We start from the raw sequence: 27,068 nt of genomic DNA, 5'->3' as shown, positions 1-27,068 counted from the left end.
GAAGTGCTTGAGGTTCCAAGATAATCAATTACGGACAAAAGAAAATAGAAAGCAAGAGTCAACGGCTTTTATAAACATTTAACGATTCACCCAGTTCCACAAATCACCGGCTCATGCGAGTAAGGGCTTTCTCACATTGCTCCACTGCAAGTGCTACACGTTCTACACATTGGTCATCCTAGCAAGAAAGCTGTTAGACCCGAAGGATTCATGTCTATTGTATGATTGCCAAGATTGACTGGAGGTAAATCTCCGTATCCTTAGCCATTGGGTGAAGATCACAATGCATTAGAGCCAGGTTGGTCAGCAATAGGCCTCTGAAACTATGTTGAGCCGTGGTATTTTGGATGTTGCCACCTTCCAACGTGCACTTCGGATTCGTGGTGCCGATAGCCAGGACAGGCTTCTTCGTCGTGCTAGCATCGGAGCTACAAACTTCGTGCCACATGTGGCGGATAGAAAACGCCGTTCTTCATCGTGTTCCATGGATTTCATTGAGGGGTATTTTTGCGAACAAGAGGGTACAGGTCTCCCGAAAGCCTATGCCAGGTGGTCAGACAGACAAGTTCGTGCGCGAATTTAGGAAGATAATCCAAGCAGTGCCCAGCTTCCTACCGATGCGTTGTTACGATGCTGGTTCGTCACAAAACGTCCTATGTTAGTTACGACAAGACCAACATCCTTGCTTCGTAGCCGGCTAAGCCCGTGCGAGCCAGTATGCCTGGGCAATTGCGTAACTAGAACACATCATTCTGATTTCAGTATTGCCAAGAAGTCAAGTCCGTTGACGAAGGGCCTGCTGGGTTCATTCTTTCAAATGTGGTAAACTGTGTACTTCCGAAGCTTTTTGTGCGGCCAAAATGATCTGCCGGGCAGGACCGTGTTGGGGAATATACTACAGCCAAAATGGTCTTGAGCTCGAACATGCCTGCAAAGGGCAGAATGAAGACGCTATCGCCTATCCAGAGCTGGGAGCTTGTGGATCTGTAAACATCATCGGAACTTCAACTCCCTGCAATGGAAATGCCTGTCCAGCTGTGATGTACATTGACTGTGAGGAGGTCTCAGCCAGTCGTTGAATGCCGAGTAAGCTACTCCATTGAACCAGTCTTCGAACTCAAAGGATTCGACTTGGCACGACTAGTCAAGCTCTTGGCCATACAAAGCACCTGCGCTCAATGTCAGGCGATGTACGCGTAAAGTGTAGACAAGACTCGGCTTACAACCAGGCCAACACGACATCTGGAGCATATCAGCACTAACGGGTGCCAGAAATTCCGTTTAATGAACACCAGCTCCCCGCGGGAACAGGTGTGCCAGAGTGGAACCCAATCGGCCGCTCTCCGTCTTGGTGTTCTTACAATGGCCAATGATGTAATCGAGGTACAGCCTCAACTCCACACATTTGAAGTGGTACGACAAGAGCTTTTTGAGAAGGTGGGATACGTGCTCCATTGTTTGAATCCTTCTTGCGCTCGATGTAACATTTCCATGTTACATTGTCTTACTTTCCCTATGAGTCGCGGCGGACGGGTGACGATCCTAGCGCAAGTGCCGGAGCCAAGTCGGCGTCTAGCGGAATCCTTCCCATGCGGGGAAGCGGAGGGTCGGTGGATTTGACCACGAAAGTTCTCTTCCATTTTCGGCTTCTTACATGCAATTCCTGCACAGGACATCGAATCCAGCCTCACATTACTTTGCCAAGACCCCGGCTGATCTTACATCGTACTCGGACCTTTTTATGGTCTCCGAATGATTTTCACGACCATCACAATCTGAGCATGTCGATTCTCATGCAAAGCTGCCGAGGTATCTCACCTCACGAGTACTTGGGCAATCTATTTTTCTGCTCCGGATACTGCACTGAAGAGAAAACCTCCAGACTGCGCCGAAGTCTCTGTTGACACCTCAATCATCTCGCATACACAACAAACCGCTAACCGAAAGCCTGCAATGGAAAGCCGGTTCCTTCGTCTGCTCTGGAATGCAGACATGATGGCTATATTGCGAGGTTCAAAACCAATCGCATGGTTCTTGACCTCCTACCCAGCTTTTGTACTTACGGCGCACAAAAAGCCAGGTCCACGACGATGGGCGCTACTCCCTTTCAACATCATGGGGCCGCTGCTCTGCTTCAACAGCGCTGGCACACTGGCAGCAGGTCTCGACTGGCTTTGGGCTTTCACATCCATCATTTACATGTTCCACGTCACGTCAGCTCTCTACATTGAGTGCTGGGCCCCAGGAAGCACAGAAACAACTGGCTGGAGCCTTCTCGCCTGCTACAAAGTATGGATGAACCCTAGGCGTCTGAACATTCCCGCTGTCCCCGTAACTCGACATAGCTCCCGGGTCGGCTTCGTTTCTCAAAAACTTGGACTTCTAATTGCTTTATGGACATCGTACCATTTTCTCGAATTCGTCATTCTCTTGGCCATCAACCCTCGGCCAAATGACTTTACCGCGAAAACGAGGAGCTATGTCCATCTGACGGCAGATCGAGGAATGATGCTACGCGTCATATACGCATTCCACTGGGCATATTTGACGTATCTCATTCTCGTCGTTGCCAATGCTCTACTCGCTATTGTTTTCGTTGGTGTCCTACAGTTTGACGAGCCGGCGGACTGGCCTCCCCTGTATGGAAGTCCGCTCAAGGCTTACTCACTGAGGCACTTCTGGGGCGCCTTTTGGCACAAGATAGGGTCCACATCGCAGGCAATATGGGGTCGAACTATCGCAAGAAGTGGTCTGGGTATCGAGGTCGGCTCAAAGAGTGAGAAAATATTCGTGGCATTCTGGGTATTCGCCGTCTCGGGAGCTACACATATTGCCGTAAATTGGGTTACGAAAGCGACGGCCCCTGTGGAGGATCTCATGGGAGACATGGTCTTCTTGATGCTGAACTTTTTCGGTGGACTATTTGAAGTCTGCTTGACTCGCTTGTTGTTCACGAAGATGCAGCAGCGCAAAGAAAGCTCGCCATGGTTCGGCCTGTTGTCCAAGGGTCTCGGCTTTTTCTGGATGTTAGTCTTCTTCTACTTTACCGTGCCACCGTGGCAATATCCATACCTCTATGCGGATGCAAAGAGTCGGAGGACTGGCTTCACGGTCAACGTAGATATTCCTGCGCGATCGGCAAGAGCTGCTTGACCTAGGTCACATTTATATGACTTGATCTTCCCATGTCATGTTCTCAGGGTTGTCTGAGCCTCACATGTACTGGCATTCCGTCCTTCGTGTGTGGTGTCCCTGCACCGCTCTGATATGCTCGTTCGCCATCAACCACATCTTTTGGCCCAGTGTTGCCACTGCAAATATCAAGTCAGTTACGGAATTCATGAGTGGTTAGAGGTTTACTCTTACCTTTGAATATCCCATTTTTCCCATGCGCATTCGACGTCCATCTCTCTGATCACAAGCGCGACAACGAGCTTCAGCTCCATCAGTGCCAGCTCTTGACCAATGCAATTTCGAGGCCCTAGTCCAAATACGCGCCACGAATCTTTGCCTGGGCACAGCGCATCTTCATGATCAGTTATGAGCCATCGCTCGGGGAGAAACTCGTCGGCGCGATGCCACTGCTCTTCGGCCCGGACTTTCGAACGAATGCCATCCCAGATCATGAACCCGTCGGTGGGAAGGCGCATGCCATTTGTAGGATCCGTCATGAAGAAGTCAGCAGATCCGTTCCGAATACCGCCAGGGCCGGGAAATATACGGAAGGTTTCCTTGATGACCGCGAGCGTGTACGGGAGTGAGTTCAGCAGATGAGGCGCCTGCCTGATTTTCTCGCGCGTCGCATGCCTTGTCGTTCCAAAGACGGAAATGTGCTCCTGTCGGATGCGCTCCGCAACCCGAGGGTGCTTGGCAATGCTGTACAGTAGCCAGCAGATGGCTGTGGCGGTGGTGTCGTGACCAGCGAAAAGAAAGATTTTCAGCTGCGCAAGCACCGAGTCAACAAACGCCGCGTCAGGCGGCGGTATGACAGCAGCTTCGTTGAACTCCTTTGCGTACGCCTTCACAGCCAGGTCAATGATCGTTCTCGCGGTTGTCTCCTTGGCGCGATCAGGACGGGGGCTGCGCTCCACAGCAGGCAGAAGAACGCCTCGCATAGCGGCTGTGTTCCTAGCTATGGAAAGGTGACGTCGTGGCGAAAGCATCTTGGGGAGCGTTAGGATGTTGTAGTCGAACATGCAGAGCGAAAGCTGGTCAACAAGCGCCTCCTTCAGCACAGAAGGTCCGGCACGCTGCTCGTTCAGTGATATATCGAGAACTGCACGAGCAATCACGTCAAATGTGAGGTTGGTTGTCAGCGTCTCGAGCTGCAAAACAGGGCCCCATGAGTTAGGTTTCTCTGACGTGCCAGCATGCTCGCGGAGTATGTCGGCAAAGGTGGCAACCTCATCAAGGATGGCCGGGGCAAGTGTCATGAGATTCTTGGCACTGAAACCAGGATTGAAGCGGCTGCGCCATGTCTTCCAAAGAGTGCCTTCGAGAGAGACCAAATCAAGGTTGTGTGTGAGAGGAGCCAGGTATTTCTTCGCGTTAGGAGGGCGAGGGAGCGACGGCTCGACGATGAACTGGTTAGCGAGGAAGGCGTCAGTGATGAAAAGCAGGGGCGGCGCGATCGGCCACATATCGACATAGAGGGCGCCGGGGCATGATGCGCGGTCGGGAAACAGTGTCCGCCAATTTTGGTAGATAAGCTGAGAGATGTAGTTGGGATGAAGGTCCGTAGGCAACCCGCCCGTGAGTTTAGCAATGATGCGAAGATGGCCCGTCATGAAGGCATGAGGCATCAACGGCTGTCATGTAGTCAGATTTGGAACCTTTTAGACATTTGATCTCAAGCCAAGCAGAAGTGTGCCCCTCGGCCTAGACACAGTATCACGATGCATTCCAGACTAAGCTCGCTGAAATAATAACACTTACCACGCCCTGTGCCCTTAATCGTCGAAATTTCAGCCGGACCTGGACAAGCCTTGCGACCAAGTAACCAAGACCGGTCAGCAGAACCAAGAAACTTAACCGAATTGAAAATTTCGTTAAAGAGCGTCTGCTCGACACGTTGACATCCGTGTCATACATCATGATGGGAACAGTCTCCACCAGAGAGAAGCGCCCTGCTCTGAGTCGCCTGTGGTAATTGGGTTTGCGTGCTGGTGGATGTGCACCAACAACGGCTGTGAACCAAGTTGCTGGATGCGTTTGTGATTAGTTGAACTCCAGATATTGATTGGTACGCGCCTGTGGTGCACTACCTAGACAACAAATGGGTCAGAGGCGCTAGAATGTCGCAATACACACCACTGGCATGTCATGTCTACAAAGGAAGACCACGATTTTTCAACTTCGAGAGACAGAGCAGTATGATAAAGGACAACGTGGCGGGGAAGCGGGGAAGTGGCGTTCTCTACCAGATTCTTTTCTTTGTACCGGATGCATGTCATGTAGTGACACGCCAGCCATCTTTTAGGCCCTAAACTCGAGGCTGCAACGATTATGCAGTCCTCCATTCAATAGTTAAGCAAAGCGAACTAGCGCCCTGGTCTGCAACATGCTCCCTGACGGACGGCATCCTCCCGTTTGGCCTGGCGAGGTCCGCTAAAGAGCCGGCTTGCAGCGCAGCGGCGTTGGCCTAGCACTGTCGGGGCATCAAACTGTCCGAGGAGGTGGGGGGATCGACAGGGCTATTGTGCTCTCGGGTTGCATATTTGCGCCTCATCCATGTGACGCAGGGCTACTGTGATAATCACGTTTCATGATTAAAAACATGGAGGTTCTTGGCGGTACCACGCGTTGAAGGCATCTCGAGTGCGATTTGTTGCTATTGAAAAGCTGAACAGGCGCTTGCGACTGCGGTCCCTGTCCTCGTGAATAGGCACATGGATCGAGTCGAATCCCGGCATTGAGATCATCTTCGTGACAACAACGCTGCATCATTTGGCATTACTCATGCCATACAGGTACGAAGCTCAGCCCCCTCATGCAGAGCTACAGCTCCTGGTAGCACAGAAAGCCAGCATTTGTTCTTCCATTTCTCTGTTCGTTTCATCGCACTGGCACCTGGAAAGAGAACAGACTTTGTAATGTTTGCTTCTCATTCATCGTACCACCACGACCACCGATCCGACTCTTCTGCAGCATAGCATAGCGTCTTCGTTGAGAGAGCAGACTTGGAGCTCAAGCCTAATGAGAGAATAATTAGTGTTCGGGGGTGTTGGAGGCCGATTAACCAACCAACTTGATCGACTGATGCACCATCTGAATCCTTGGGTCCTGAATCAGCGTATCGAAAACTAAGCTCATGGTGATGAATTTTGAAGAAGAAACGGCCCGGAGATGATTCCTGGGCCCCCGTCGTCAGTCGTGAGCGCAGCGCCACATACCGCTGATCTGACTCGACAGACCCCTTTCTTCCTGCACGTATCCATCCTCCCACCCCAGCTGCACGCAATACGTCAGCTGCTTGCACGAGGTCATCAAGTTCTGCTTCATCTCGATTCCCCGACAATTGTTCCCTGCTTGGCGAGGAAGTAGCGCCATCGGATTCAGGTTCACTCGTCAGATTGACCACGTTGCTCAGTTCCTGGTATCCGCCATGAATCTCAAGCGCTGAGAGCGTGCATCACAGGGCGCATCTGGCTCGGTGCGCTCAAGATCCTGACTGTACCCACCTGCCAAGGCGGTAACAAACCCTGCCCACGCAGTTTCAAGAAGCCAAAACAATACAGTCCTCTCGTTTCCCATTGACCTTATTCCGTCCGCTCTACCACAGCCTCCGTCATCATGAATGAGCTTTGACATTCCTACACAGCCGGACAGCCCCATAACTTCTGCTGCTCAGCGCGTCTCAGCTCCCTGCTCCTCCCGCGTCACAGCGCTTACCCACAGACCACGCGATCCTTGGTCAAAAACGCGCGGAGTCTTAGTCGCCCGCGCGCCGTCTCTCTTGGCAGCTTCACCACGAGCGGGAGATGGGCACTGCAGCCCTGCGTGGAATCGTAGAATGCCGTCGCTCCCGCTGGGTACAGGGGCTCCATGATCGACGGTACTGATCATGCCTGCAGCACATAGTATCGTGGGGTCTGCTCCTCTTCATGGGGGATGTCGCGAACTGACGTGAATCGTATTCTTCGTGATCAACCCGAGAGCTCGACGACACTGGTCATCCCTGTCTTCAAGCGAAGACGCCGAATAACCTTACACGCCACACACACAATCAAACGCAGGCTAATTCTAGAAGAGAACAAACTTCGGGATGAAAGTAGACCAAACTGCAGTCCTGTTCGTGTCACTGTTCCGTCTCATCTCCTCCCATCTCGTCCGCAGCACATGTGGCAGGTCAGAACCAGCACGGGGACCGTGTCGCGGGTTCTAGTTTGAGGATATACCAAGAAGTGCCGTGTGCTCTTTCGCCAACGTTTCCCGCTGCGAGGCCCACTCCCAAAGTGGAGGGCCCATCGATGCTCCCTGGGGCCTTCATGAAGAAGGGCTCATCTTGACTGCGCGATTCGATTACGTCGCACAGCATTTACTCACGGTAAGGGAGAAACGAGAGGGGATTGTAGCAAAAGGACAGACGGTCACCACCTCCTGCTAGTCGCAGGTGCGGCTGGGCAGAGGGCGTGCCCGCCTCAGAACCGACTGATCTGGGGATATCACGCTCGATAAGCTTGTTTGAGATGGCTGTGCTCACGACAATCTTCGGATGAGGGGGCGACAAGGCGGAAACGCGGCCTCGCATTTTTCTTCGAGGCTCGTCAGTGAATCCACCGACGACGACCCCAACTTTCGAATACAAAAGACCATCGTGTTCGCTCCATTCAAGTAGCTTGTTGTTCATCACTCACAGCATCCGCAAGCATCAACACCCTCATCCACTTTTCACTCATCTAGAGCGTTGACGCCGCCTTCTATTCTCTTTCGTAGGTCTGGTACCATTTATTCCACTTCCACACCGTTTCACAAACAGCAACATCATAATCCATCAAAATGAAGACTTCCGCGCTCGCCTCCCTCTTCGCCATTGCTCAGCTCGTCTCGGGCCACGCGGCCATCATCGCCGCCACTGGTGACGCTGGCGGCACTGGCATGGCTCTCGGCGTCGACACGTCCACCCCACGCGATGGCACTCGCCGCAACCCCTTCCAGCAAGATGCGACTCGCTTCCGAGGTGACCAGTCTGAGACCATCGGCGAGACTGTCGGTGCCGGCGACAACAACATCGAGAGCGGCACTACCGCGATCATGACGGAAATGGGCGATCAGCTGCCGCAGGTCAGCCCTGGTGGTCAACTTGACATGACGCTGCACCAGGTCAACTCGGACGGCGGCGGCCCCTACACTTGCGCCATCAACGCCGACGGTACTGCCCAGACCTGGACCGACATTACCGTCATGCAGAGCCCGCCCGGCCGCAATTCTCGCAATCGCGTAAGTTTTTTTGATCTCGTGTGACTTCAGAGTTCATCGCTAATACATGTCGCAGGATGGCGAGCAGTCGGACTTCCCCATGGTGGCCGCTATTCCCGCTAGTCAGACCTGCACTGGCACCGTCGCCGGCCAGGAAAATGTCTGTATGGTCCGCTGCATGAACGATGCCAACGCCGGTCCCTTTGGCGGCGTCGTCCCCGTCCAGCTTGCTGGTACCGCCAATGTCACCGAGGCCCGCCGCTTGCTGGCTCGCGCCACCATGGAGAAGGCCCGCCTCTACGAGAAGATGAAGCGTGATCTTCAGTGAGATTGATACCTCGTGCTCCATAGGCGTACACGAGAGAGATGGCGCTGGCGCCTGAGGGAATCGGGTCTACTGGCTTGGACGGAATTCATGGGTTGTTGGGTATGGGGTTGCAGCTGAATCGGTCAACTGGAATGGATCACTGCAGTAATGAGAGCATCTTCCATTCATGCTAAGCGTGGCTGTAGTGGAGGCTCACAATAGTAATGGAAGAAATCTACAAACTATGTGCCTTCATATCGTATAACCAAGTTCTTTGCATCCGTTGTGCCCCCGATACCCTCGCGTGATAAGATGTAGCCGCAGTTCTGGCCAAAATCACAGTGCCTTCAATCATCACTCAGTGGACATGCCCATACACAAGTCTTTCTTGCTTGAAACAGAGACGGCTCATTCATGCACGGCAGTATGTTACGTTGTGCTTGTGTGTTGGAATCTGGTATGCTGTGGTGAACACATGGCTAGCTTGTGTGCTGCCCTTCCTCGTGACCTGGCTATCTCGGTTTGAGCTAGGGAACCCACGAGGCAAGCGTGATTGATCAAGGACACATTCGTCTCCAGGCGCTGAGAAATTTACTTTTGGAGAATGAACTCAGAATTATGAGACTGGTATGGCGCGCTCACGGACATGGTACTCGCTTGGGCACTTCCGACCGATGATTACCTCGTGTCACAAGTAATAGTCTAAAATGCCATCCAAATGATAATCACCCTCGTCAAAGTATAAGTCGACACAAGACGACTATCAGAGACACATGGAAAAGAAAGGGATGCTTGAATAGCAATGGTTATCGGGGCAAAAGCCATGCTTGTGAAACATCAAAAGGACGCCAATGGAAACAGTTTGGGCCCATGCAAAAAGGGTTGGGTCTGTGCCGCGATTCGAACGCGGGACCACCTGCACCCGAAGCAGGTATCATACCTCTAGACCACACAGACGGTGGGGATGCTTATTGGTTGTTACTTCGTCAGTCTGCTGGCACATACATATACAAACATTTCAAAGATACGATGCACTTTCTCTATTAGACGTCGATTCACGATGCTTCAGGGGCTGACATCGGGCGACTCCATGCTTTCCGCAAGAACCGGTCCACTCAAGTAGAATAAAAACACCGGAATGAAATGGCGTCGAAAACTCAACGATAAATCATGTTAGACTCAATGAAGGATGGTGAATGTTGCGTCTTGCTTTTGTGAAGGTATCCAATTGAAACTTCGTCCTGATCCGACTCATAATGTTCAATCCGAAACTATAAACTCTACAGTTCCTTGGTCAGGTATGAAGGCACATCGCGTCGCCTCTCGCCATCACTATGATCTCTTTGATGCCCAGATTTGGCCTCAGTATATTATTGTCACCGTCGTCCCAAGCAGGCCGGGCGATGATGTTGCCAGAAGCTAAGAAGGTACTTCGCTAGACGTGAACAGCACTGTGGACCACAAGTATCATGCAAGCATTCGAATGTGCGTGGTAAGTCCTGAGGCCAAATTTGGGCACCCCACACATGATGGATGAGGAGTTGGAAGTTTGGTGTGGCTACTCAGTGCCCCTCGTAAACTCCGTAGAGGCTAGTCATGTTTGGCGGTGCGACTCGTGATCTTTGATCTTCTTGACCCCACCCTCGCCCCGCCCTCACCCCGCCATCGCCCCGGGCTGTGTTGGTTTGGGGAGTATTGTGACACATCGACAAAAAGAAATGCAAAAAATGAGATGGGCTCTCGCCGCGATTCGAACGCGGGACCACCTGCACCCGAAGCAGGTATCATACCACTAGACCACGAAAGCCGTGAGGGTGCTAATTAGTTGTTGGAATCGGCGACGGCCAACGGGTTTATCATTTAATCCAGACATTGCAAAGCTAGCGTGCCCTACCATGTGGTGGAGTCGTGGCCAGCATTGGTTGCAAAAGAACGGGAAGGCAAAGCCAAACGCGTTTCCATTGTCACAGCACTCTTATTCCCTGCAGGCCTAATAGCGCACTCTGGAGCTTCGTTTCGCAGCCTGGGCTCAGCTTCGTAGCAGGCAGAAATAATACTCATGGTGTCTCCAATAGCCTCAATTCTTCGCGTTTCCGCATCGGTTGCCATATCGTGTTGGAAGCAATCTAACCTTGACTCCTGCGGATGGGACGCGTGGAGCCGCCACGGACTACACATTCAGCCCGTCGCGTTTCGTGGCGGACATGACTTCCCAAGTCGACACGCTCGGCGCACAGTTGCATCTTATACAATCGCGACCCTTATAACACCAATGAACGTGCTTTTTCCTGGCTTCTTGTCAAAGTGAAAGCTTAGAGGCTCGTCCTGCTCTCGTATCGACGTCACGAGCAGCCTGCCTTCTGAACCTCGCTCTGGGCTTCCGTTTCTACTAGCCATGTCCGCTGTAGCTTCATCCTGTTCAAAATCAAGCGACCTGTGTATAGGTCTGCAGATTCGTCTCAACCTGGAGCGCAAACACCATAATCCAGACTTGACGCCAACTCACCCAAAACGCAGGACTTCTGATCGTAGTGTTTTGAGTTTTGTAGGATGACGTTCAATACGTTCCGAACCATTTTATACCCGTCAGTTCTGTGCCCACAAAGGTAGTCAAGCTTCTGATACGCCATACATGACCAACACTGGCAGATAGTAAGATGGCCCTCTCTGCATACTGGGACTCAAATGCTTCCATGCATCCAGCTCATCGGACTCGTACACAACACGCCCCTGCAACGAGACGAAACGGCCCATGGCTGCCTGACCTTCAGCGTCAAACAACTGTCACTACAGGTGAAAGATGACAACGCGCACGCTTCATCCACGGCACATTAATCAGTAGTCACACCTCAAAGCATGCTGGAAAGGGATACAATATCCAGCTATTTACTCTCGACAAACTGAGACAACAGAGCGCCAACATCACCTCAACGTCATATTCTTCCCCACAGGACAATCTCACTCCGTTGGCTTGCCAGACTAAAGCTGAGCTTTGCACAGCCAAGGGAGCCACGACGGCTACACTAAAGACCTATAACCCGTAACACTTGAGCATGGCACCCAAGGTGATGCTCGACAAATGATGGCGCCATGAGTCATTGATTCGCATCCGTAGAGTTACAGATGACCATTTAGTGAAGCCGTGGATCATCTGTTATGTTCAATCCGAACGTCGGAACGCTCGACCTCACCATGGCTGACAGCTGGCGAGACGCAAACCTCCCACAAGGGAGGAAAACTGATCCTGAACTTACCAGAGATGACAAGTTTGATCTGCTCCTTCATAGTCTCTTTGACCTTCGGTCCGCAGCTCCATGCTGTCATCCAAAGGTCATGGCTTAGGGGCTTGAGTTGGACGTGAAGGTTTCATGTTTATGCCCTCAGGAGTTTGCAGGAGAAATGAGCTCTTGGAACGCACACACCATACGAACAACATCTGTTCACAGATTTAGAGGATGAGATGAGACTCACAGCCGAATCCTTCACTTGACGTCATTGGCAGGAACATAGAGTCTCTAGGTCCTTCGCCCACCGTCTCACAAAGTGCGCCTCAGTTATTGTGCCTCCACTGGAGTAAAGATACGGAACCGCTTATCAAACCAAGAAACACTCATCAGGTTATGCAGAATATCACACGACATTGATACCGCTATGAAGGGGACATGCACAGTTTATGAATTACGTGTAATACTTGTTAGTAACTTCTACTCACATGGCCGATGGTATTAGATAGGTTTCTCTCAACATGAAGATGTTCTTGGACTCAGAGTTTCGTCAATCTTCTAACGCCAAGGGCGAGTACTCATCAACGTTCAGCTGTGACACAACGAGCATCCAAGTAGATTTTCCATTGCTGTAAGTTACAGTAGCAAAAGCATATCATGTTCTTGGGATATCGTCTTTGCACCCGTCCCAGATAGTGCTCCATAACCTTGTCCCCATAATCTGATTAAAGTCCCTCGACTCGACTGCCCCGTCCGCTCGGGGCGCGAGCCATCCCTCCCGTCGTCCTTCGAACGAGTTAATCCTCACATCGGATCCTTTGACCTCCGGGGCACCCGACGCTTTGTCAATAGGCTGTCCCGTAAACATTGCCAGCTCTACTTCGAAGGTCATCTTTTGACCTTTTGTTGTTGTGCAAGTCTGCTGCTGACTAGGGCAACCTCAGTCATGGCAGTCTGCGACAAGGCCCGTCGCCGGCGTCTGAGAGGTGTTGTCAGGGCTGTGCGTCAGCTGTCCGCTGCCGTGACCGTGTCCCACCAGTGCGACGTCTGTCACAGCAGGCTCCAGCGCCGTTGCCGACGTGCGGCGTAGAGGCTTGCAGCGACCGTTCGAAGAAGGAGATTGACGGAGGGAGGCAAGCACAGATGAGGCCTACTGTGAGCTCGACGCATCTACATGCAATCAGTACATGGGCAGCTGGCGGGAGCAAAGAGATACATACGTCGTCAAGCCAAGAACGCCAAAGTCGGCTGTTACGTCCTTGGAGCCGACGAACTGGACTACCCTGATCAAGCGGAAGATGGTGACGGCTGTTGCGGCACCGCGCGGCCCCCAAGCATGAAGGATGATCTTGATTTTCTTTCTCAGAGGCAGGTTCAGCGACCAGGTCATCGGGATGGGGAGGATGATAATAACGAGGTCCGGCCATGACGGCGATGGACAGGTCGACGATGAATACTCTGCGCTGATTGATGCATCGTCCCGATACGGAAAAGTCCCAATATGAGTTGATCGGCACGCAAATGATGATCTTGATGGTCTGCACGGGGGTGTAGAGGAGGAGCAGTGCCCAGAGAAACCAGTGGATGCCTTTGGCGACGCGCTCATTGACGGCGAAAACGCGGGCAATCAGCAACAGGAGGGTGACTTTAGTGAGGTATGCCGCTGGTATGTAGACGATGGAACTCGCATAGAGCCACTTCATCGATCAGTTGTGGCTATTTCGTAGGCAAAGGGCGGACGTGGGCTCACCTTGAGCACTTCAGAGTAATTCTCCACCGTCACTTCCCAGGCGTAGTGCCCAAGACCGTAATGGATCACTGCGATGAGTTGAGCATGAGAAATGAACAGGTTGACCATGCGTGTCTTGCTCACTGGTGAACACGGTCGCGGAATAGACCAGGATCAGAACCCAAGATACCAAGCACGCCCCTGGGCGTTCTGTTAGCTTTCGTTATCTCCAAATCGAAAGGTTTGTCTCGCCCATACAGTCGGCCAACAGAATGCGGCGATTGACAAAAACTTTGACGTAGCCTCGCAGAGAGACAAAAATGGTGACGAGAACATTGCAGACAATCAGCCCAGCCAGAACCACCACCCTGCCTGCGTCTCGTGGATGGTCAAAGTCTGGTGTGACGCCGGGCGGCGGCGGTAGGTACCCAAGCTGTCGAGAGGGCTCGCTATCGGAGGATGCCATGTTCCCAGCCCTTGTCAGGAGGTTCGGGCCGTTGACGACTGGCTGTCCATTCTCGTCGATGGTGGATCGGGAGAGGCTTGAATGGACAGTGGCGACCAGGGGATTTTTCGCAATATGATCTATCGATTCCACGTTCAACTCGAGCTCAATAGAACAACCAGCAAAGTAGGCGTGGGGGAGAGAGGGGACGTCACACAGTTATGGGAGCAGATGTGGTAGAGGGCCCGTTGGGGGCGTGGCTGCCATGGCCCGCACACACACAAAGACAAATGGGACACTGACAAGGCTCGTCCACGCATGGACGAGATAGCCAGAGGCCGGCCCAAAGCTAGCTGAATGTGTTTTGAGCTCGGATGATCTACATGGACAGAAAGGTCCGGCTCAGGCGGGGGAGCCCGATGGCATCGCGGCGAGTCAGGCACTTGAGACCTTGAGGCTTCGCGTCCGCTGCGGAAGGTCGCTGGAACTCCGTGTAGCGCAGGAAGTCACAGGCGGCGGCGAACTCTAATGCGGCAGAATGGGCTCCCTCGAAAGGTCCGTGGCCACAGCCACAGGTCCTTTTTGAGTTTGACTCGCGCGTCCAGGGGTCCCTAGGGCTGGGCCCGTTCACCTTCTAGAAGCCTTTCTTTTGCTGCCCATTGGCGAATCTTCCACAACGCATGGGAGGGGTCCGGCTTGAGACGCGGTTGGTTCGGGGCGCCAGGCCCTGATGCGCGCCTCGAATCGAGCTACAGACAAGCTTTCACGTACATGGGATCAGATTTAGCCATGCCCAATCCTTATCATGGTCCCGCTGATTGTTGGATTGGCGTGTTAGATGTGAATGATGGCCAGGATGCACAAGTCGCATGGTTGGTAATCAGAACAGGATCGGCATTATGATGGCGAACGGTTCGGGCGATGTTCTCCACGGGTTGCGACCCTTGAGCAAAGACGCTCCGAGTCGTGCTACAGAACTCCAGGGTCTGCTGGCAGTTGCTAGTTGTCCATGTAACTGCGTCTGTCCGCGATCCATGAGCAGTTGTTTATTATTTTGTCCGGACCGTCTGGTCAGGCAAGCCTCTTGTCAGGTAGCGCCTTGCCATCATTCAGCCCTTCATCCGAAGACGTCCAACGCCAGCAGCAGGTCTTCTTCTGCACCATTCAAGGCTGAAACTAAAAGAACATCTTGCAGATGAGGCAATGAAGGGAAGCGATGAGAGAACCCGGGGTGGAGAATCGCAAGGCTGGGCGCCGATGAAATTGCTCCCAGAGCTCGCCCTCGGCGAAAGCGGCTCTACAAGATGACGTTTCTACATGTAGGTGCAGCGGGTAGCAGCCAGCCGCAAACCAGCCGCACGGGGATCAGAGCTCTCGTTCTGGTGCTTGATCACCCGGAACAGGGGCCGCGGAAGCGGACGAGGGTCCAACATAATTTTCTGGATCGAATTGCTATTCGTGCTCACGATCGGAGGATTCCCCCCCGTCACCCGAGTCATTGATATGATTTACGGACTTTTGTCGCACGAGAAGCGTCCGGTTCGAGTCAGAGTCAGGGTGTTTCACGGTCTTGGCACATGACACTTGTTCCTCATGCGTGGTGTAATAACTGCCAGCACCAGGTGGGCAACATAAGGTATCTACACAAGTCAGATGTGTCGTGAGACGCACCGAGGACCATGTTGTGTGGGTAGTAAACACTAATGTATGCAGTCGACATAGTCATATGACGATTGAAAAAGTCCATTTGGTGCATTTGATGATAGCAACCAGACATCAAAGCTACGTCGGATCATGCTCGCCTCGGCATGGGCATGGCTGATTCTGGCTGATTTTGCGGAAGAGGCATCGTGGACCTGGATCTCGGACTATGGCCCAGAAGGTGGGGTTGATGGGTTATGTCATCAGTGACCGACATCCGAGTCTGGCTTGTGCTGACTCTAGAGATGGACAAGAGGTATTCTGGCGTAGAAGATGTGTGCCTCGAGTCATCTTCCTCCTATAAACCACATCCGCCGAAGCCGGCAGTGAAGTGTCGGAATCTGGGTCGCATCCTCGGTCAAGGTGCGGCAGTATCGGGACAGTTTGTCTGTTGATGCTCGATTGCTTTGCACCTTTCCACCTGCATTATTTTTCGCTCATTCCCCGAGTCAGTATTCCAGGACAAAGTGCCGCTTGCTTCTGTACAATTCAGGATTTCAGAGTCAAAGGACGGTCCACCTCCATAATGGTACGTGGAAACCTGACGAGAATCGGCATCTCGCCGATCACATTACAGCAGCATCTACAGCTGGTAGCTCATTCACAAATAGTACGTGAACGCAACTGGGAAATGGTTCTTTCTTTTCAACTGGCATTAGTATGCGTACCACCTCAGGGGGGCGCATGTCAGCGATATAAGATGAAATATGAGCGGGTCCATCCACCTCGACTACTGTTTTGCAACCAGTGTCCCCAGCCCATCTGCATCATAGTTCACCGATTCTATCGAGAAACGTTGACAGCCTTTCCACAATACATCCAGGCCATGAACTCAACCTCACATACTGCCTTATCTTGCATATTGTTGCCACGAGTGGGTCCAGTAAGGAGATCAATGCTGGTCACCGCCTAATCCCCCGTACTATCCTTTACATCTCTCCACAGGCCTCGTATGACTCGATTCACAGTTGTCCCATGTCTGGATTTTCTGAGGAAGCCGTGTGCTTGTCGATGTACTCCGGCAACAGCGTATTGTCCGCACCTGTGGGATAGAATGGTCTAGTCGATGACGGGTACCTCGCCTACGTCTGCCAGAACACTCCAAGACTGTACGGCTCCAGAGGCCGGAATGACCGTGCCAAGTCCCTGTAGTGACTCACTGCCAGACACCGAGGGAGGTTTCCTAACAGGGGTCATCGCCGGGTTGACTCTCCACAAACAATGCTCCCAAGAACAACCATCCGCGAGACCCCGGAAAGCCGTCACATATCAGACCAGATATTAGTTACCAGGCTTTTAGACGGACACATTATAACAAGGAACATGAAAAACGGATAAGCATGTACTGCTTTCAAAAGCTACAACAGAATCGTATTGCCGAACCAATAAAATAAAATGAGTCATACCGTCCATCATGTTCCGTACTGTACATAACGCCATTGATGCCAAAGGCCCGCCCCTAGATGCTTATTGTACAAGTTCCCCCACTAGCCCCGAGCTGATGCGCGCACGCCGTGTGTAGACAAGGGGAGTAATCGAAATAGGAAACCACAGATGATACTGGAAGGCTTCCAGTCGCTAGAGAAACAAAAGCTACTGGTTTCGAAGGGTGGCGGAAGCGCGACGTTCTGCATGGCATCCCGGGCATCCTTTGTTGTACAGATGCAATGGCTTCAACCGAAGGTGCGGTCCTGCACCTCATGTTCTGCCGCTTCGGGGGTTGTAGACTGTGGATGCGCTGGCTGCGGTCACTGCACCATGTCGCTGACCTGCAGCTTCAGCCAGCGGGCTCGTACCGACAACTCATCGAGCCCGTTTCTTTGAACCGGCCGGCGAGCGACGCTTCTTCTTGCTCAGTTGACCATATGCCGTTTCAAATGCCTGTCGTGATTAGCAGCAGACCTGAGAAACCCAGGCACCCCCTTGTACATACCTTGACAGAGCCCAGAAAACGCAGGATGCGGTCCTCAATCTCGAGCCCGTTCGACCTGTCCTCATTCACTTTGGCCGCCACGAGCCTCGAGACGACACCAACATATTTCGCTGCGCTGATGCCCATGTCCTCATTGGTGATGGATGGGTTTTGCATCTGCGTCAGGACGATGGCCATCCAACGCTCAAGACCGGACCACTGCAGGACGTGCCCGCCGAGCGCCAGCGTCTGAGGCGCGCGTATGCGAAAGACAAAGTGGATGGTACCTGAGACGAAGAAGACGGTCTGGCCGGGCTTGAGCACGGTGTAGCCCCAGCGGCGCCGGTGTAGGAGCCCGGATTGGCGATCCAGGGGGGCCCCTCCGTGGTCCGTGGGGCCGAAAAGCCAGCCGAACCCGATTTACCCCCCCTGTCCCGGTAATCCAGGCCGAGAAAGCCGTGCCTGCCCGTGGGGGGGGCCGGGTTGTGGCCCGCCCCTGGAACATGGGGACCCATTCAAGCACGTCCCGCCATTCGTTCAACTGTCGGCTGGAGGCGACGACCCTCTCGGCAATTCTCCTTCCATGAGACCGGTGTCGCGGACTTGGAGGAGCAACTGGGAATTCTCGCCCGAAAAAAAACTCGGCAGGATCGCCGACGGAAGGGGCTCTGTAGGTCGAGAATGTTCCACGGGTCGTCGGTGCTCTCGTCGGCGAGGTAGCGAGACTTGACCTCGCTCAACTTGCGGACCTCGAACGACTCCGAGAGGGCGCTGCGCGAAGGGATCTGGACCGAGATGAACCTGTCGAGGTTTCCCATGCGACGGAGAAATTGAGCGATCGGGCGCTCCCTCGTCTTCCAGCGGAACTGTTGCTGGCCGTCGGTGACAATGGGTGCGCCGTGCGGGGACTCAAAGTCGACGAGGGCCTCTGCTTGGTCGCCGCTGCAGAACAGCATCTCGATGGCGCCCTTGTCGCGGGACGTGTTTGGCGGCTCAGCCTTCTCGAGAAGTTCCTGAATCAGTCTGTTGGTTCCCTCGCCATGCGTACTCCGTGGGAAGATCGTGTCCTCGACCGTCTGCCGCAGCTCGCTTAACACTTGCTTTCGATAGGCCTCATCGGCATCGCGGTCATGCAAGGCCCGCCCCTGTGACGCTGTCCCAAGTGGGCTCTGGTCGTCGACTCGCTGCCTCTTTGGCCTGTGCTCATCGACACTGCGCTGGGCGGCAGATGCAGCAGACGTGGTGGGGTTGGTTGGGTTAGTTTCTATCGCCGTGGTTGGAGTGATATGGGGCTGGATGTTCATTGCCGCAGCGGTGTGCTCGGCGAAATGTTGCAGATGCGGCCGGCAGAGCTTGCCAAGCAAGGGAATCAGTTTCGTCGCAAAGGCTGGTGTGAATGCCGTGGGAATGTCGAGGGCCAAGAGAAGCATGGATGGGACGTCATCGGGACAGACACATCGGGGGTCTGCCGCCACGGGTGTTGCTGGAGGCGGGTGGTGACCGCGTATCTCGCCTGCCGGGTTCTCAGAGCACCCAGTGCTCTGAGTGGCCGGAACCTTCGTCTTCGGGGGCGCCAGTGTCGTGCGCTCACGAGGGATGGGCACCAACCGGTAGGGCGACCACTGAGGGGTTGCTGCCACCGCCGCCGTTGCCGCCGCCGCCGCCGTCGCCGCCGTCTTGACGCTCTCCCGTATGGAGCGTACCGGCGTGATGAGGCTCGTCGCCGGCCAGCTCACAGGCGACGAGGAGGCACTCTTGATGGGCGGCCAAGCATGCTCCAGCGGAACCATGAGGTGAAAGTCGTCAAAGCCGTAGCCCGGAGGCAGGTCCTCTTCGCGCAGGTGTTTCCGCGGGTAGGTGCCGTTCTCCCACCACTGCATGATGCGCTGGAGATCCTCGACGTCGATATGATTTGAGACATCCGCGCGGCGGATGCGACGGCGGCTGGGTTGCGACGCGCGCCTCTGTGCACCTGTTGAGCGCGACGACGGCGTTGTCAAAGGTGGGGATGACACGAGCGGCGAGGCGAACATGATGGCAGTACTCTGGGCCACCGAGGACCAAGTCGTAGTGAAGCACAACGTGGCGGCCCCAGCGATGGGCGACCTCGGTCAGGGCGTCGAGACATCGAAGGCGCGCGGCGTAGCCGATGGAGGCGAGGCCGAAAAAAAGGGGGCCCCGGGGGCCACGTGATCCTTCCCGAAAGGTCAACGGCAAGCGGCAATCGGAAGGGCGTCCAGCCATGTCGACCCTCCACCTGGAAGTACCTCGGCGCAGGCCTTGGCGGTGAGGCGCTCGGCGCAGGCGACGAGGATCTCATGGCCGCCCTCGTGATCGATGAGCTGGTCGCCGCAGCGCGAGGCAGAGACGGTCCCGATCAGAGGCGCTCCCACAGCGGTGCAGGGCGTCGCGAAAGGCATGCAGCCGTCGCAGCTGGTCTCGCGTCAGGACAAGGGCGTCGTCGTCGTCGTCATCCTGGTCCTTGGCCGGGGGTGTCTGGAGTTGTGGGGCAGGCGGGGTGGATGCGCATGTGCGCGCGTGGGAGACGGATGCCATCTGATGGCATGCATGGAGCTAGATGAGGATACTGGGGGGGGGGGGCGATGAAGACTGAAGAAGGGTGCGGTTGACGGTCGATTGTTCACGTGGCAAGAGGGTTGTGGTGATGGTGAGAGAAGGCTCGCGAGTAGCGACGAAAGGCAGGTCGTTGGTGAGGCTGGATCGAGATTGGGATGTCGCTGGTGTTGGCGGTGACTGCCGCAAACCGCAAACAAAGGCAGCCCCACATCGTTAGCGCACCCTGGCGACAGCTGTCAGCTTCCTTCTTGGTTGCTCAAGCACTGTCGTACCTTGGCTACCTAGGCAGACAGATTGCATCGCTGCATTGTTGACAGTTGCTGCCAAATGGTGGTATATGTATATATATATTTATTTATTTATTTAGCATCTATCTCTGGGGGAAAACTCGAAACCAGAATTGCAAAGGCGAACGATGGAAAGCCTAGCATCACCTGTTGACCAGGCCTGCTACCTCACTTCAAAGTGCATACCAGTAGTGAGCACAAGCACAAGCTATATACTTAAGTACTCACCTTAAGTGCTTAAGGTGATAGGGCACTTAGGTATCTAGGTAAGTACCTAAGGAGTATCTGGCCGACAAAACTGTCCACAAAACTACCCACCAAGTGAGAGAGCACCGAAACTACCAGTCAATCAGCGGCGACCCATGCCTCGCTGTCGCGTACTAGGCCTACAGTAGAGACTTTTGGTAGGCCATTTTTCTGTCGTTGGCTTAGTAGGTAGCCACCAGCAGAATCCGAGTTCCGTCCACAACTCCGAAGCGGGGACGGTCCCTCGTCATGATGATCATGGCCATCCACTCAACCCACTGCGCGACCCTCCGTATTAGCAATCACCTCCATTTTCAAGAGGCACGCCGCTGCATGGATATATAAGACGCATGCCGCTATTCATTGTCCCTCGACACGACGCCTAGTATCAATCCCATCCCTCAGACCAAAAAAAAAAAATGGCCGGCATACAAGCGCAAAAGTGGCAGACCAAGCTCGATGGCCTCGAGAACCTTTCTAGGGCCGCCGGCGCCATGCCCAAGCCCAGCAAGGGCGAGGTCCTCGTCAAGATCAGTGCCGTGTCTCTCAACTACCGTGACACCGAGGGTAGGTCTTCGCGTCACGCGTAAGAACAAGAAGGGTCGCTCACACACACACACACACACAGTCATCATGGGTCTCTACAACCACCACAAAACAGTCAACGCGGGTGACATTGACCCCCTCGTGCCCTGCTCCGACATGTGCGGCACCGTCGTGGCCGTCGGCGTCGACAACGACAACGACGCCCCGCTCTGGGCTGTCGGCGACCGCGTCCTCTCGACCTTCAACCAGGCCCACCTCACGGGCCAGATCAAGGCGCCCATCATGGCGTCGGGCCTCGGCCTGCCGCTCGAGGGCGTGCTGCAGACGCACCGCGTCTTCCCCGCGACGGGCCTCGTGCGCGCGCCGAGCCACATGTCCGACGAGGAGGCGGCGTGCCTGCCCATCGCCGCCGTCACGGCCTGGATGGCCATCAACCAGTTCCGCCCCCTGGGCGCGCCCGGCGGCCCGCGGCGAGACGGTGCTGCTGCAGGGCACAGGAGGCGTCAGCGTCAGCGGGCTGCAGATTGCCAAGGCCCGCGGGGGCGACGAGTATGTTTTGTTCCCCTGCTTGTCGGCCTTGTTTCTTTTTTCCGTTGTCGGCTTTTCTTTGCTCTAGACCGCCCCTGAAAGCCCTTTGCACCGCGTGCCCGCTAACAGTCCCAGCCATCATCACGTCGTCCTCGGACGCCAAGCTCGAAAAGGCCAAGGCCCTCGGCGCCGACCACGTCATCAACTACCGCACGACGCCCGACTGGCAGGCCCAGGTCATGGCGCTGACGGGCGAGGAGGGCGCCGACGTGATCCTCGAGACGGGCGGCGCGCAGACGCTGCGCAAGTCGTTCGACTGCGTCGCGTACGGCGGCGTCATCGCGTGCATCGGCTACCTGTCGGGCAAGCAGGACGAGGCGGGCGACCGGACCAACGTCAACCTGCTGGCGCTGGCGCGCAACGTGACGCTTAAGGGCATCCTCAACGGGCCGCGCGACCGGTTCGAGGAGATGGTGCGGTTCTACGAGGCGCACGCCATTCGGCCGGTCGTCGATCGCGTTTTCGGGTTCGAGGAGGGCAGGGAGGCGTTGCAGTATCTGTTCAGCGGGTCGCACTTTGGCAAGGTCGTGGTGAAGGTCGATGTGTAAAAGTCTTAAGGTACCTAGGAGGTAGGTAGCGGAGGGAACGGGGCATACCAGGTACCTAGGTCCTAGGGGTGTGCCACTCGGCCAAAGAAATACCCGTTAAGAGCATAGCAGTAGGCTCCTCAGCCGTGAGGGTTAGGGTTGCAGCCTTGCTGGTCCCACAGCACACCGTACTACCATTTGCTGCAATAGCCTGCCGGATACCTCGGTCACATGCCTCCAAGCTCTGCACACCTCCACACTCCTCCCTCTCTCTCCACCTGAGTACCAAGGTAGGCAATACACCACCATGCATACATCCCAGACCCCGGCCAACCGCCGAGCTTGTCAGACTGCGGGGCCGAGGCTCCTCCTGCGTGGGCATAGTAATCGAGGGTCTTCAACCCCAGCCTTTCGTCAGCCCATCCATCGTCCGACAGCTCGACCCATTGTCATCCCCGCGATTGCGTCCCCTCTTCCCCGGATTTCGCAGTAGGGCCCATCTCATCGACCTCCACCTCCTCCGACAAAGATCTGCTCCGACAAAGGTCTGCTCCTCCTTCGCAGCTCCATCCCCCCCCCTCCCATACCGAGACGAGACATCCACAACCATGGCGGCCAAGGCAACTCCCGACAACCCCGTCCTCATCGTGGGCGGCGGCTTGGCCGGCCTCGTCGCCGCCTATGAACTCTCGCTACGCGGCATCCCGACTCTCATCATCGACCAAGAGTCCCGTCAGAACCTCGGCGGCCAGGCCTTTTGGTCTCTCGGCGGCCTCTTCGTCGTCGACTCGACAGAGCAGCGCCGCCTCGGCATCCGCGACAACAAGGCCCTCGCCATGCGCGACTGGCTCGGCTCTGCCCAGTTTGACCGCGAGGACGAGGACTACTGGCCGCGCAAGTGGGCCGAGGCCTTTGTCGACTTTGCCGCCGAAAAGGGCGACGACGGCATGGAGGGCTACGTCAAGGGGCTCGGGCTGGGCTTCATGTTCAACGTCGGCTGGGCCGAGCGAGGCGACGGCCGTGCCGAGGGCCACGGCAACTCGGTGCCCAGGTTCCATCTCACCTGGGGCACGGGGCCCGAGGTCGTCCGCGTCTTCCGCGAGCCCGTGCTCAAGGCCGAGAAGGAGGGCATCATCCAGTTCCGCTTCCGCCATGCTGTCGACGAGCTCATCATTGACGAGACCACGGGCCGCGCTATTGGTGTGCGCGGCCGTACCCTCGAGGAGACGGACCTGCCGCGCGGCGTCGCCACGTCGCGCACCGAGACGGGCACCTTTGAGCTCCGCGGTGCCGCCGTCGTCGTCACGTCGGGCGGCATCGGCGGCAACGTGGAGGCTGTCCGCGCCGCCTGGCCCGTCGATCGCCTCGGGCCCAAGGTGCCTGAGCACTTTGTCGTCGGCGTGCCGGCCCACGTCGACGGCCGCATGATCGGCATCGCCGAGTCGAGCGGCGCCCACGTGATCAACCGCGACCGCATGTGGCACTACACCGAGGGTCTCGCCAACTGGGATCCCATCTGGCCGTCCCACGGCATCCGCGTGCTGCCGGCGCCGTCGTCGCTCTGGCTCGATGCCACGGGCAAGCGCCTACCGCCGCCGCTGTTCCCCGGCGCCGACACCATGGCGACGCTCAAGCACATTTGCTCCACGGGCTACGACTACTCGTGGTTCATCCTCGACCAGACCATCATCGCGCGCGAGTTTGCCCTCTCGGGCAGCGAGCAGAACCCCGACATCACGGGCAAGAGCATCTGGCAGCTGCTGACGCGCGTCTTCGGCAAAAAGGGCACCGTCCCCGTGCAGCGCTTCCAGCAGCATGGCGCCGACTTTGTCGTGCGCGACACGCTCGACGACCTCGTCGACGGCATGAACGACCCTACGCCCGCGAACGCAGGCGGGCCCGCTCTCGACGCCGCCGCCATCCGCGCCACCGTCGAGGCCCGCGACGGCCAGATGGGGAACCCCTTCTCCAAGGACGCTCAGGCCATGCTCATCAACAACGGCCGCGCCTACTGGGCCGACCGCCGCAGCCGCGTCGCGCCGCCACACCGCCTCCTCGACCCCAAGCACGGGCCCCTGATCGCCGTCCGCATGAACCTGCTGACGCGCAAGACGCTCGGCGGCATCGAGACGAACCTGCGCAGCAACGTCATGAAGACGGACGGACGCACGCCCTTTCCCGGCCTGTATGCCGCCGGCGAGGTCGCTGGCTTCGGCGGCGGCGGCGTGCACGGCTACAACTCGCTCGAGGGCACCTTCCTCGGCGGCTGCATCTTCTCCGGCCGGGCGGCGGGCCGGGGCATTGCCGCCGAGCTGCTTGGCGAGGATGGCATTCTCGATGAGAGGCTGAGAAAGCGGGAGCCTGCGAGCAAGCTGTAGACTTAAACATGGTGAAGTACAGGGGGAAGAGGAAGAGGGAGTAGGGGTCATGTGCATCTTTTTGTATGAGATACGTCGTAGCAAGCTTAGATTCAATCGATTGCATTTCGTGGGTTTTTACCTAGATATCCTTGCTGGCTGTAAGGCCCGCAAATAGTGTCATGTGCGTGATCGCTATCATAGTAGAGCGAACCCGAGATATGATTGTCTCAGAACCACACATCAAGACCTAGTAGGTACTGACGGATGATGGCATGAATTACTCGACAAGACACAACTGGCTTCGGCTTTTTGAGGAAGCACACTTTCGATGCTCGGAGTGAGGAGGCCACACGGTCCTGATGCATCCTGCCCTGGGGCATAGGTACCACTACCTGACAACGGAAATGTTGTAGCCCGCAGCATCAAAAGTAGGAAAAGCATCAATGACACTGACAACGTGCTTTTGATCATCAGCTCTTGTTCGAGAGCAAAAAGTCTTCCGATCGGGGAATTGAACCCCGGTCCCCGGCGAATGTCAGAACCAGAGTTCTTTGGTGACAAGCCGATATCCTAACCACTAGACTAATCGGAATTGGATGATAAGGCACTGGTCTAGCTTATGTATATTCCAACAAAATTCTACACACAACGAGTATGCATGCTGCCCTTGACTTGTTGCGATACTCAGAGCACCCTTGTAGGGTTAAAATAAATGAGAGAGCGAGAATACAATCTTCATTATCATCAGTGTTTGAAGCACATTGACAGAAACTGACCCCTCTTCGCCTGAAACTCAATCTCCATTATCCACATATCACTCCATCATCGCAGATCCTACACTGGTCCGAGTAGCTGCCCAACACCTTGCACCCCCTCGACGTGCATCCAGGCTCACCTGCCATGCACAATCTAGCGAACCCTGGCCGCGATCCAGGAGGCCGCGGCGGGCGCGTCCTGCTGGTATTGCGTGTGGGCAGGGGTGATGGTGAAGCCGCCCTCGCAAATGTTGTCGCCGGTGCGGCAGATGACCCGCGTGCGCGAGGCGGGGATGGTGCCGAACGGCTGGTTGCGCTTGGGGTCGCCAAAGGTGAGGACTGGTCTTGTCAGCTTGGTTGGACTCCTTGCGCAGGGAACGGAGTGCGTTGCAGCATCATCATGGGAAGAGGAAGAGGGGCACGGCGTACCGGCGGTGACCCTGTTGGTCTGGGCGGCAGTCAGCTGGCCGGCAGCGTTGTGGACGACCTGCGCGCCCTGGCTGTAGCCGCTGAGAACGATCTTGGTGTTGGGGCACTGGGTCACGGCCTGGACGGGTCACGGTCAGCTTGATGCTCCTGCTTCACTGTTCGACATGTGCCGGAGTGCACGGAACGATCTTACGCGAGCAGTGAGCTGGGCCATGGTGCGGCTCCCAGCGGCGTCACCGCCGGCGAGGAAGCCGGCGACGTTGGCGGGGTACGTCACGCCCTGGACGGCGAGGTTGGCCGTTCCGATGAGGCGCGCAAGGTTGTTGAAGGTCAGGGGCCCGACGGCGGCGGGGTCACCAATGTTGCCCTGCTGGGTGGTGCCGCGGGCGTAGATGAGCGTCACGGCGCGGCAGGGGGTTCCGTCCGTCAGCTGGTTCGAGACGCTGGCGGAGTACTGGCGTGCCGCGAGAGGGGTGGCGGGCGAGGTCTCCTCAAACTTCGAGGCGTAGTAGGCCTCGAGCTCGGCGAGGGGGAAGTCGGGGTCGAGCTGCGAAGAGGGAGCCTCGACAGGGGCAGCGAGAGCAGTACCCGCGAGGGCGAGCAGCAGGGTCTGGACGGCCTTCATGGTGGGTGGGTGAACCGAAGAGAGAAGAGAGAGAGTGCGGGTGAGAGGTTGTCGCTGTATAGACAAGCTTCCCCTCGCTCGCGAGATCGACGTCTTTATATAATTTTCCCTTTTGCTTCAACGGTAGTCATCATATGTCTCTTCTTCTTTTTCCTGGCAATGGTCGAATCTGGCATGCACCGCCGTCGCCCTGCGTTGATCAAGCTCGATCGGGCGTCATCGTCAGCGGGAAACTGGCGGGAAAACCATCACCATAGTCGGCTTTTCCCGTCCACAGCCTCATTATTGTTCTTCTTGACAGGCTCTTCCACTGGAGAGCCATCCTGGCATCCACGTGGGATTAGTCTTTCTGTCAGGCTATGCACGTAAAGCCGGTATTCTTCCCCAAATCC

At 55.6% G+C, this 27,068-nt stretch overlaps 10 protein-coding genes and 3 non-coding genes across 13 annotated transcripts; 5 read left to right on the top strand and 8 right to left on the bottom strand.

Annotated features, from left to right (window-relative positions):
- Positions 1-758: 758 nt before the first annotated feature.
- VDBG_03196 (predicted protein) lies at positions 759-1,455 on the bottom strand (the record flags this gene model as incomplete). Its single annotated transcript, XM_003007011.1, has 3 exons — positions 759-984; positions 1,224-1,242; positions 1,362-1,455. 3 exons carry the CDS (start codon positions 1,453-1,455, stop codon positions 759-761), a joined length of 339 nt encoding a protein of 112 aa, XP_003007057.1.
- A 498-nt stretch (positions 1,456-1,953) lies between these two features.
- Positions 1,954-3,153, top strand: VDBG_03195 (conserved hypothetical protein; the record flags this gene model as incomplete). Its single annotated transcript, XM_003007010.1, has 1 exon — positions 1,954-3,153. The coding sequence occupies one exon, from the start codon at positions 1,954-1,956 to the stop codon at positions 3,151-3,153; it is 1,200 nt and encodes a 399-aa protein (XP_003007056.1).
- A 43-nt stretch (positions 3,154-3,196) lies between these two features.
- Positions 3,197-5,094, bottom strand: VDBG_03194 (cytochrome P450 4V3; the record flags this gene model as incomplete). The annotated part of the gene is made up of 3 exons (XM_003007009.1): positions 3,197-3,311; positions 3,367-4,808; positions 4,936-5,094. The coding sequence occupies 3 exons, from the start codon at positions 5,092-5,094 to the stop codon at positions 3,197-3,199; spliced, it is 1,716 nt and encodes a 571-aa protein (XP_003007055.1).
- Positions 5,095-7,998: 2,904 nt separating this feature from the next.
- Positions 7,999-8,746, top strand: VDBG_03193 (CAS1; the record flags this gene model as incomplete). The annotated part of the gene is made up of 2 exons (XM_003007008.1): positions 7,999-8,439; positions 8,495-8,746. 2 exons carry the CDS (start codon positions 7,999-8,001, stop codon positions 8,744-8,746), a joined length of 693 nt encoding a protein of 230 aa, XP_003007054.1.
- Positions 8,747-9,610: 864 nt separating this feature from the next.
- VDBG_15065 lies at positions 9,611-9,682 on the bottom strand. The gene has a single exon. It is a non-coding gene; the product is annotated as a tRNA-Pro (tRNA).
- A 778-nt stretch (positions 9,683-10,460) lies between these two features.
- Positions 10,461-10,532, bottom strand: VDBG_15064. The gene has a single exon. It is a non-coding gene; the product is annotated as a tRNA-Pro (tRNA).
- Positions 10,533-12,889: 2,357 nt separating this feature from the next.
- On the bottom strand, positions 12,890-14,994 carry VDBG_03192 (integral membrane protein; the record flags this gene model as incomplete). Its single annotated transcript, XM_003007007.1, has 6 exons — positions 12,890-13,099; positions 13,170-13,646; positions 13,700-13,767; positions 13,937-14,263; positions 14,404-14,604; positions 14,895-14,994. 6 exons carry the CDS (start codon positions 14,992-14,994, stop codon positions 12,890-12,892), a joined length of 1,383 nt encoding a protein of 460 aa, XP_003007053.1.
- Positions 14,995-16,069: 1,075 nt separating this feature from the next.
- On the top strand, positions 16,070-16,877 carry VDBG_03191 (predicted protein; the record flags this gene model as incomplete). The annotated part of the gene is made up of 3 exons (XM_003007006.1): positions 16,070-16,187; positions 16,318-16,434; positions 16,648-16,877. The coding sequence occupies 3 exons, from the start codon at positions 16,070-16,072 to the stop codon at positions 16,875-16,877; spliced, it is 465 nt and encodes a 154-aa protein (XP_003007052.1).
- Positions 16,878-17,627: 750 nt separating this feature from the next.
- Positions 17,628-19,769, bottom strand: VDBG_03190 (conserved hypothetical protein; the record flags this gene model as incomplete). Its single annotated transcript, XM_003007005.1, has 3 exons — positions 17,628-17,705; positions 17,758-18,116; positions 18,260-19,769. The coding sequence occupies 3 exons, from the start codon at positions 19,767-19,769 to the stop codon at positions 17,628-17,630; spliced, it is 1,947 nt and encodes a 648-aa protein (XP_003007051.1).
- Positions 19,770-21,265: 1,496 nt separating this feature from the next.
- VDBG_03189 (alcohol dehydrogenase) lies at positions 21,266-22,528 on the top strand (the record flags this gene model as incomplete). The annotated part of the gene is made up of 3 exons (XM_003007004.1): positions 21,266-21,413; positions 21,475-21,941; positions 22,085-22,528. 3 exons carry the CDS (start codon positions 21,266-21,268, stop codon positions 22,526-22,528), a joined length of 1,059 nt encoding a protein of 352 aa, XP_003007050.1.
- Positions 22,529-23,115: 587 nt separating this feature from the next.
- Positions 23,116-24,885, top strand: VDBG_03188 (fumarate reductase/succinate dehydrogenase flavoprotein; the record flags this gene model as incomplete). The annotated part of the gene is made up of 1 exon (XM_003007003.1): positions 23,116-24,885. One exon carries the CDS (start codon positions 23,116-23,118, stop codon positions 24,883-24,885), a length of 1,770 nt encoding a protein of 589 aa, XP_003007049.1.
- A 478-nt stretch (positions 24,886-25,363) lies between these two features.
- VDBG_15063 lies at positions 25,364-25,459 on the bottom strand. The gene has a single exon. It is a non-coding gene; the product is annotated as a tRNA-Asp (tRNA).
- Positions 25,460-25,776: 317 nt separating this feature from the next.
- Positions 25,777-26,676, bottom strand: VDBG_03187 (cutinase; the record flags this gene model as incomplete). The annotated part of the gene is made up of 2 exons (XM_003007002.1): positions 25,777-26,169; positions 26,245-26,676. 2 exons carry the CDS (start codon positions 26,674-26,676, stop codon positions 25,777-25,779), a joined length of 825 nt encoding a protein of 274 aa, XP_003007048.1.
- Positions 26,677-27,068: the final 392 nt, after the last annotated feature.

Source organism: Verticillium alfalfae, genomic scaffold (genome assembly GCF_000150825.1).
Source record: "Verticillium alfalfae VaMs.102 supercont1.3 genomic scaffold, whole genome shotgun sequence".
Lineage (NCBI taxonomy): Eukaryota > Fungi > Ascomycota > Sordariomycetes > Glomerellales > Plectosphaerellaceae > Verticillium > Verticillium alfalfae.
This window is presented reverse-complemented; position numbering and strand designations above follow the sequence as displayed.